The sequence below is a fragment of the Nerophis ophidion genome, linkage group LG21 (genome assembly GCF_033978795.1).
Source record: "Nerophis ophidion isolate RoL-2023_Sa linkage group LG21, RoL_Noph_v1.0, whole genome shotgun sequence".
Lineage (NCBI taxonomy): Eukaryota > Metazoa > Chordata > Actinopteri > Syngnathiformes > Syngnathidae > Nerophis > Nerophis ophidion.
In genome coordinates, this window is record NC_084631.1 from 28545594 (window position 1) to 28555830 (window position 10237).

A 10237-nucleotide genomic window follows, 5' to 3' on the forward strand; every position below is an offset into this window, starting at 1 on the left:
GAGTTAGGACGGTGGAGGAGACACAACTTAGTCAGTAAAAACATACAGACATGGTGAATATTACCGTATTTCCTTGAATTCGGGGCGCTAATTAATTTAACCCACCACTGGGTGTGAGTTTTCCTTGCCTTTATGTGGGTTCTTCCGAGGATGCCGTAGTCGTAGTGGTTTGTACAGTCCTTTGAGACATTTGTGATTTAGGGCTATATAAATAAATATTGATTGATTGATAAAAAACCTCTTCTCATTCCGGCATTTACCAAAACCATGCGGTAAAGGCAAGCATGTGCTAAATATTTTAAAACCTCTTCTCACTCCGGTGCTTACCAAAGGCATGCGGTAAATTTAGGCCTGCGCTTATAAATTTGAGTGTGATGTAAGGATACTATCATGAAAAGCAAATTTAATTCAAAAAAACGTTAATTATGGTCTTACCTTTACTTATAAATGAAGTCCATGCGCAGCTCCTTCTGATCAAAAGCATCGATAACTTCTTTATAGAAGTCTTCCTTATCTTTCTTCAGTTTTAAAAGTCTCTCTGTCTCGAGGGAGATCTTCCTTTATTACCTCCTGCTTCGTTTTGAAAATCCAGTTCAGAAAACTGTTTTATTTTAGATATTTAATCCTCCATGTTAAAAATGCAAGCGAGAGGAAAAAATAAACAATCGCTGCTCACTCTTGCTGCTTGTTGTCACTTCTGCAGCCGAGTAGTCGCAAGAAGCATCACTAACGCCCTCTACCAAGGAGGCGGTAGTCATTTAATGACACATATTTGACACACGCAGCTACGATATATTAATAAAACATAGCTGCTTACTGTACTTTTTAGCATATTCAATAGCTTGGACCTTAAATCCTGCTGAATAGCTCTTAATCTTCTTCCCTTCATGCGATTTCAAATTATTGAAATTAGCCTCCTCAGTTTTGAAAATTATGACAGGTTAAGTGTCACTCGTGACGTGACGAGTTTGACCCGGCAGAAATTCCAGGCATATGCTAATTATTTTGCGAAACGAGTTTGACCCAGCGGAAATTCTAGACATGCGCTAATAAAAATAATATTTTGGGAAACAAGTTCGACCCGGCGTTAATCCTGAGCCGGCGGTAATGTTAAGCATGCGCTAATTATTTTGCAAAACGAGTTTGACCCGGCAGTAATTCTAGGCAGGCGCATACTATATACCCGGCGGCAATTCAAGGAAATACGGTATATTATTATTATCTAGGGGTGTAACGGTACGTGTATTTGTATTGAACCGTTTCGGTACGGGGGTTTCGGTTCGGTACGAGGGTGTATCGAACGAGTTTGTCAACTAAAGTCTTAACAAGCTGCTCTGCTTTCTGCCTCTGTCCGAGCAGTGAGCACCCAGCATTGTCCCGTCCACACAACCATCTGATTGGTTACATACAAAGCCAATCAGCAGTGCGTATTCAGAGCGATGTAACAGCCAATCAGCAGTGCATATTCAGAACGCATGTTGTAAATGCTTCATTGTCGAGCAGACGTGTTTAGCAGCGGACATCGTACACTCTCCAAATTGTAAAAAACACTTTCCAGTCACAACTATTACAAACATCAGTGTGAGCCCGTTGACATTTTAGAAACTTAAACTGCAGTTCACAGTTCTGGCTTGAGGTGATGTGAAGGCTAATTAGCTTTTAGCGTTACGTTAGCTCATTTTGCTGTGTGTGTGTGTGTGTGTGTGTGTGTGTGTGTGTGTGTGTGTGTGTGTGTGTGTGTGTGTGTGTGTGTGTTAGGGGCAGCAAAGCCCTGTCTGTCTGTTATTTCACATGAACTAACATAACATAGATTTCAGGGATGAATAGTCTCTCCTATTGCTATTGTACTATTTTTCAGCTATAGTTACATTAATCATACGTCATTTAGCAGCATAGTTTTGAATGGCAGGGTGCCTGCTGTCACATGTTGACAAAAATATAACATTTACATAATAAAAGTCAACTACAGGCTTCCCAAATGCTGTAATAAATCAAGCATGATGAGTTGACTTGAAACTGTTTAATGTTGCACTTTTTATATGTAGAAGAAAGGTTTTGTCATTTTATTTAATCAAAGCAACAATTTGAGGCAGTTTAATGTGGATTAACGTGGGCAAGATTATTATAGTGTTCCCAATGTTAAAAGGATAAAGCCGTTGTTTAAAAATTTGGTACATAAATAACCAAAAAAGTTATATTTGTTTGTTTTCTTACTGTACCGAAAATGAACCGAACCGTGACCTCCAAACCGAGGTACGTATCGAACCGAAATTTTTGTGTACCGTTACACCCCTATTCTTATCATATTAATAGTTGGCAATCATGTCACACTTGTGCAGCATTTTGCTAGCAATGATATAGGATATTTGAGAACTAACTAATGGTTTGCTGGTTCAGGCTCATCGGAGATGTCGTCGTCATCGTCATCGAGTTCGTTCTGCGAAGACGAGTGCGGAGCCACGGGCTACAGCAGCGAGGCGGACTGGTTGCCGTCTAAAGGCTTGCCGGACCTGAGCGAGAGTGTGTGGCACGACCACAGCTACTCGTCTCCCGCCTTCTTCAACCCGCCGCCGCTCACCCTCGCCCACAAAGGCATCAAGGAGGAGCCTCTGAGCGACGACGAAGGGCCAGGTCAGGAGGAGCGCGAGCTGAGTCGGGATGAAGTGCGTGCCCGCGCCATGTGCATCCCCTTCTCCGTGCTGCAGATCGTCAACATGCCGGTGGAGGAGTTCCTGGAGCTCGTTGAGGGCCACGGCTTCACCGCCGAGCAGGTGACCCTCCTCCGGGACATTCGCCGGCGCGGCAAGAACAAGCTGGCGGCGCAGAACTGCCGCAAGCGCAAACTGGACGCCATCACGGGGCTCCAAGAAGAGGTGGAGCGGCTCCGGGCTCAAAGGGACCGGCTGCTGAGGGAGAAACAGATCACGGCCAAGACCATGGGCGCCGTGGGCCAGCAGATTCGCCAGCTCACTAGAGACGTGCTGGCTCGGCTCAGAGACGATTCGGGACGAGCCTTGGACCCGGAGACGTTCACCCTGCGGTGCGGGGCCAACGGGAGGGTCCTGGTTCAGCCCGTGAGGAGGCCAGCCGTCTCGGCGGCCAGCGGCAGTAAGACGGACAAGAGGAAAAAGGGCAAGAAGCAGTGAGGCTGCTTTTCTTTTTCTCAAGGTGGACTTTCTTGGCTGTGGAATATCCTCTTACAAAAGTGTGTGTGCGTGTGAGTGTGTGTGTGTTGAACCACTGCTGTTGCAAGTCGAAAACAGCTAACGCTGCCAAAAACAAAAGAACGCGACAAAAAGAGCAAACGAAAAAAGTGGATAAAAATCTGAGAAATGTAGCTTACACACTGGAAGGACACTCTTGGCTTCTTTGAGGTGGACACTCTTTACTGGACTTTAGGACCTACACCTGCCTGTAAACTATCCCAGCATTCATCACAAATGTACCAGGTGTGTTCAGGCAGTAAAAAGATTGCTGGTCCGCTGGTTAAAAGCTCTATTTATTATTTCCACTTCCTGAAATGCATCAAAACTGTCACATGACGGTGTATTATTTTTACTTCTATAGTAGCAACGTTATCCTGCAGCGATAAACGAGATTATACACAGAATAAGTTTACAGATTGCTTCCAAACAAGGTGAAAAATGAATAGATTATGTCTCGATGACATATACTATAGACCAGGAGTGTCCAAACTAAGGCCCGCGGGTCGGCATCTTCAATTTGGACTGCAAGATGGCGAGGACATGAGTTCAATAAGCAAATGTAGTCGTATCATATACAAGCGGACAGATATCAGCTATTGTCACCATCTGGTGGCCACTCAAAGTAAATCAACCATTAATTGAACCTACCAGGAAATACTGCTCAACATTTACTCTTATGACCCAATCCGAACAATCTTCCTTAGTCATGGTGCACAATAATTCAACACAAATAGTCACATGGCTACTGTGTCACTATCTGGTGGCCAATGCAAGTAACTCAATCATTAATTCAACCTATGAGGATGCACTGCACACATTTACTTATTAAATCCAGTCCGAACAACCTTCCCTAGTCATGGTGCACAAAAATTCAACACAAATGTTTACACAGCCATTATGTCACCATCGGGTGGTCAATGCAAGTAACTCAACCATTAGTTCAACTTACATGGAAAAACTGCACACATTTACTTATATGACCCAATCTGAACAACGTTCCCTAGTCATGGTGCACAAAAATTCAACAGAGGTATTCACACAGCCATTGTGTCACTATTGGGTGGCCAATGCTAGTAACTCCACCATTAATTCAACCTACAAGGAACGACTGCACACATTATTTTATGACCCAATCCAAACAACCTTCCCTAGTCATCGTGCTCAAAGATTCAACACAAATGTTCACACAGCTATTGTGTCGCCATCTGGCGGCCTATGCAAGTAACTCAACCAATAATTCAACCTACAAGGAAATACTGCACACATTTATTTAAATGACCCAATCTGAACAACCTACCCTAGTCATGGTGCACAAAAATTCCACACAAATGTTCACACAGCCATTGTGTCACCATCAGGTGGCCAATGCTAGTAACTAAACCATTAAATCAACCTACAAGGAACTACTGCACAACATCTACTTATATGACCCAATCTGAACAATCTTCCTAAGTCCTGGTGGACAGAAATTCAACACAAGTAGTCACACAGCTATTATGCCACCATCTGGTGACCACTGCTAGTAACGCAACCATTAATTCAACCTACAAGGTAATATGGCACATATTCACTTATATGACCCAATCCGAACAACCTTTCCTAGTCATTGTGCACAAAAATGCAACACAAATGGTCACACATCAGAAAGTAACTCAACCATTAATTCAACCTATATGGAAATACTGCACACATCTACTTATATGACCCAATCCGAACAAATGGTCACACATAACACTACATGCTCATTGAACTTTGTGGATATTGTTTAAAAAAACATGCCCAATCACCATACAAAAAGTATCAATCACACTCATTTAAATCCATCACAAGGGATGATGGGAAAAATGCAAAACACGCTACACTTATACATGTTTGGCACATTTTTGCTGCTTGATATTTTTGATTGGTTAAACAACTTTAAGGAGGTAGTAGTAGTTGAAATTTCACATACACTTAATAACCAATTCTAGCAATTATGAATTATATCTACTTTATATTATTGTATATATATATATATATATATATATATACACACACTATATTGCCAGAAGTATTTGGCCACCTGCCTTGACTCCCACATGAACTAACCCATAGGGTTTAATATGATGTCGGTCCACCTTTTGCAGCTATCACAGCTTCAATTTGTCTGGGAAGGCTGTCCACAAGGTTGCAGAGTGTGTTCATAGGAAATTTCGACCATTCTTCCAAAAACGCATTTGTGAGGTCACACTGATGTTGGTGGAGAAGGCCTAGCTCTCAGTCTCCGTTTCGAATTCATCCCAAAAGTGTTCTATCGGTTCAGGTCAGGACTCTGTGCAGGCCAGTCAAGTTCATCCACACCAGACTCTGTCACCCATGTCTTTATGGACCTTGCTTTGTGCACTGGTGCACAGTCATGTCTGAAGAGGAAGGGGCCCGCTCCAAACTCTTCCCACAACGTTGGGAGCATGGAATTGTTTAAAATGTTTTGATATCCTGGAGCATTCAATGTTCTAAGAGGCCAAGCCCAATTCCTGGAAAACAACCCCACACCATAATTCCTCCTCCACCAAATTTGGCACTCGGCACTATACAGTCCGAAATGCACCGTTCTCCTGGCAACCTCCAAACCCAGAGTGGTCCATCAGATTGGCAGATGGAAAAGCGCGATTCATCATAACTGTGGCCGGACCAAGTGATTGGGACGTCTGATTCTGATCATTTGGATGGGTGGCCAAATACTTTGGTAGTATAGTGTAAAATAGGAGTTACTTAGCATACCCCCCCAGTCAAAAGGTTTGGACATCCCTGCACTGTACCAATAATGAAACTAACCAGTTATGTACGCTGGATGTTTTATTAAAAACGCTCTACAGTTAAGCAAAGGTTATTTTCTACCTCACGCTTGAAATCATTTTAAAACTTTTTTTTTTTTTCATTTGAAAAAAGTTGAGGGAAAAAAATCCCTATTTCAGGGGGATTGAAGTGCACTCTTAAGTAGAACTCCTTGGCGGAATGTCCACCTAAAAAAAATAAAGTAATACAATCATCTTTTTTCTGAATGTTTGGAAGCACCGTCGAGGTTGCTGTGCTTTTTTTGCCTTCTGCTCTATGAAGTCTTCGAGGTGAGGAAACTCGGTTCAGAGACTTGCACAAAGTAGTTTCATGAAGTAGTTTCTTTTCTATTTTTTTATTTATCTGGTGTGACTGACTTTGCTTTTTATATATATATATATATATATATATATATATATATATATATATATATATATATATACATATGTGTGTTGTTTTCTTTTGCTGCTGGGCAAATGTCGATTGCATGATGTTGTATGTTGATAGTCTGCTCTCTGCTTGGGACTTGTAGATGTTTTCTGACATGAATCTTTCTGATTAAAAAAAAAAAAACTATGCCTCCGCTCCTGTCCTTGTTAATGCCCTTTTGTGCTTTTGATTGATTTGAGATGGCGTGTTCAAAGTGAGACAGCTGAGAAAAATACAGAAATAGGAACATTATGAAAAAAATATATATACAAAGACCTTTCTAGTACAAACCCCGTTTCCATGTGAGTTGGGAAATTGTGTTCAATGTAAATATAAACGGAGTACAATGATTAGCAAATCATTTTCAACCCTTATTCAGTTGAATATGCTACAAAGACAACATATTTGATGTTCAAACTGATAAAAAAAATTTTGTTGTTGGAAAATAATCATTGACTTTAGAATTTGATGCCAGCAACACAGGACAAACAAGTTGGAAAAGGTGGCAATAAATACTGATAAAGTTGAGGAATGCTCATCAAACACTTATGTGGAACATCCCACAGGTGTACAGGCTAATTGGGGACAGGTGGGTGCCAAGATTGGGTATAAAAACAGCTTCCCAAAAAATGCTCAGTCTTTCACAAGAAAGTATGGGGCGAGTTGTCCACAACTGCGTGAGCAAATAGTCAAACAGTTAAAGAACAACATTTCTCAAAGTGCAATTGCAAGAAATTTAGGGATTTTAACATCTATGCTACATAAAATCATCAAAAGGTTCAGAGAATCTGGAGAAATCTTTCCACATAAGCGGCATGGCCGGAAACCAACATTGAATGACCGTGACCTTCGATCCCTCAGACGGCACTGTATCAAAAACCGACATCAATCTCTAAAGGATATCACCACATGGGCTCAGGAACACTTCAAAAAATCACTGTCACTAAATACAGTTGGTCGCTACATCTGTAAGTGCAAGTTAAATCTCTACTATGCAAAGCGAAAGCCATTCATAAACAACATCCAGAAACGCCGCCGGCTTTTCTGGGCCCGCGATCATCTTAGATGGACTGATGCAAAGTGGAAAAGTGTTCTGTGGTCTGACGAGTCACATTTCAAATTGTTTTTGGAAACATTTGACATTGTGTCATTCGCACCAAAGGGGAAGCGAACCATTCAGACTGTTATTGATGCAAAGTTCAAAAGCCAGCATCTGTGATGGTATGGGGGTGAATTAGTGCCCAAGGCATGGGTAACTTACACATCTATAAGGGCAAAATTAATGCTGAAAGGTACATACAGGTTTTGGAACAACTATGCTGCTATCTAAGCGCCGTCTTTTTCATGGACGCCCCTGCTTATTTCAGCAAGACAATGCCAAGCCAAATTCAGCACGTGTTACAACAGCGTGGCTTTGTAAAAAAAAAAAAAAGACTGCGGGTTCTTTCCTGGCCCGCCTGCAGTCCAGACCTGTCCCCCATCGAAAATGTGCGGCGCATTATGAAGCGTAAAATACGACTGAACCCCGGACTGTTGACGACTGAAGCTCTACATAAAACAAGAATGGGAAAGAATTCCACTATCAAAGCTTCAACAATTAGTTTCCTCAGTTCCCAAGCGTTTGAGTGTTTGCACAAAAAAAATAAAGTTTATGAGTTTGAACATCAAATATCTTGTCTTTGTAGTGCATTCAACTGAATATGGGTTGAAAAGGATTTGCAAATCATTGTATTCCATTTATATTTACATCTAACACAATTTCCCAACTCATTTGGAAACGTGGTTTGTACTTTAATGTGGCGTCAAAGTTGAGCCCTTGCGATTGCTACCGGCAAGCTGAAAAGGCCTCAAGATATGTGCTAGCCAATGAGCCGACACCTGGCTTTGCGCTTATTTTTTTGTCCACCTAAAAATATCATTTAGTTCAGTGGTCCCCAACCACACAAGAAATGAAAAATAAAAAATAAAACTGTTTTTTTATTATTAAATCAACATAAAAAACACAATATATAAATTATATATCAATATAGATCAATACAGTCTGCAGGGATACTGTCCGTAAGCACACATGATTGTATTTCTTTATGGAAAAAAAAACGTCCACAGCCTCAAAAAGGTTGGGGACCACTGATTTAGTTACTATAGCGTCATGACGACCACTTTGTGAAGGGAATTATATTTATATAGCGCTTTTCTCGAGTGGCTTAAAGCGGTTTTTACATCGTGAAACCCAATATATAAAAGTTACATTTAAACCAGTGTGGGTTGCACTGGGAGCAGGTGGGTAAAGCGTGTTGCCCAAGGACACAACGGCAGTGACTAGGATGGCTGAAGCGGGGATCGAACCTGGAACCCTCAAGTTGCTGGCACAAAGGCTTTACCAACCGAGCTGTACCGCCCCTTTGATGTTTTGATTCTACTAAAAAGCTCAAAAGCAGTGTAAATACGCTGAAAAGTTGCAACATTTCAAACTTTTTCGCACTTTTAAATAGTTTTTATTTCGTAGTTTAATTTATTGGCAACACTAAATTGGCCCTAGTGTGTGAATTTTGTCCATCTGTGTAGGCCCTGTGATGAGGTGGTGACTTGTCCAGGGTGTACACCGCCTTCCGCCCGTATGCAGCTAAGATAGGCTCCAGCACCCCAGCGACCCCAAAAGGGACAAGTGGTAGAAAATGGATGGAATATACAAAGACCTTTCTAGTAATTTAATGTGGCGTCAAAGTTAAGCCCTTGCGAATGCTACCGGCAAGCTGAAAAAGCCTCAAGATATGTGCTAGCCAATGAGCCGACGCCTCCTGGCTTTGCGCTTATTGTTTTTTCCACCTAAAAATATCATTTAGTTACTATAACATCCATTTTAATGTTTTGATTCTACTAAAAAGGTGAAAGTGAAATTATTTAAATAAATTAAATTAAAAAAAAAGATTTAATAACTTATTTTTTAAAATAAATTAACTATTTTGTCAACCACATTAAAAAAAATCATATTTTTCAAACGATTATTGAAATTATTTGTGAAGTGACTTGTGAATTATATTTATATAACGCTTTTTCTCTAGTGACTCAAAGCGCTTTACATAGTGAAACCCAGTATCTAAATTACATTTTAACCAGTAAGGGTGGCACTGGGAGCAGGTGAGTAAAGTGTCTTGCCCAAGGACACAACGGCAGTGACTAGGATGGTGGAAGCGGGAATTGAACCTGCAACCCTCAAGTTGCTTGCACAGCCACTCTACCAACCGAGCTAAACCGCCAATTAATTTACAATTAATTTAAGAGATGTTTTCAAAAAATGTTTTTAACTATTTAAAAATTAAAAATGTTAGATTGTTTGTTGGTAGGAACGAGTGTTTGGAGCCTTAAGTATTTTGCACTGTACTTCAACCGTGCTAATATATTGTACTATCAGCATTGTTAAGAAGGGGAATTAAAATTGTATTTTAAAAAAAAATGTATGTTGACTTATTTTTAAAAGGATCAGCATTGTTAAGAATGGGTATTAAAATTTTACCATTAACTGTTTTGTCAACCACGGACTAAGTTTATGTTTTACTTCTTTTTAAAAAGATGATTGTGACGGGTCTCCTGCCGTCCTCGTGTGGGTTGCAGTGCCGATCGATACAGGACGCATCGTAACCGGTTTGACTTTTGTTTATTCTTTCAATAAACCTTTTGTCTGGCCAGTCGGTCGCGCCAATTTCTGGCTCGCTGGCTCTTCCTGCTCTTCGCGGCGCACCTTTCGGTGGCTGCGTCTGCTGCGGGGGCTCATCTTTATCTGGGTCTCG

General features: G+C 41.0%; 1 protein-coding gene across 1 annotated transcript in view; it reads left to right on the forward strand.

Moving 5' to 3' along the window:
• Nucleotides 1–6596, forward strand: part of nfe2l3 (nfe2 like bZIP transcription factor 3) — a 41037-nt gene extending 34441 nt beyond the window's left edge. The window contains exon 5 of the mRNA XM_061882437.1: nt 2398–6596. Coding sequence (XP_061738421.1) covers nt 2398–3146 — 749 coding nt within the window. The 3' untranslated portion in view covers nt 3147–6596. The remainder of the gene's footprint in view (nt 1–2397) is intronic.
• Nucleotides 6597–10237: the final 3641 nt, after the last annotated feature.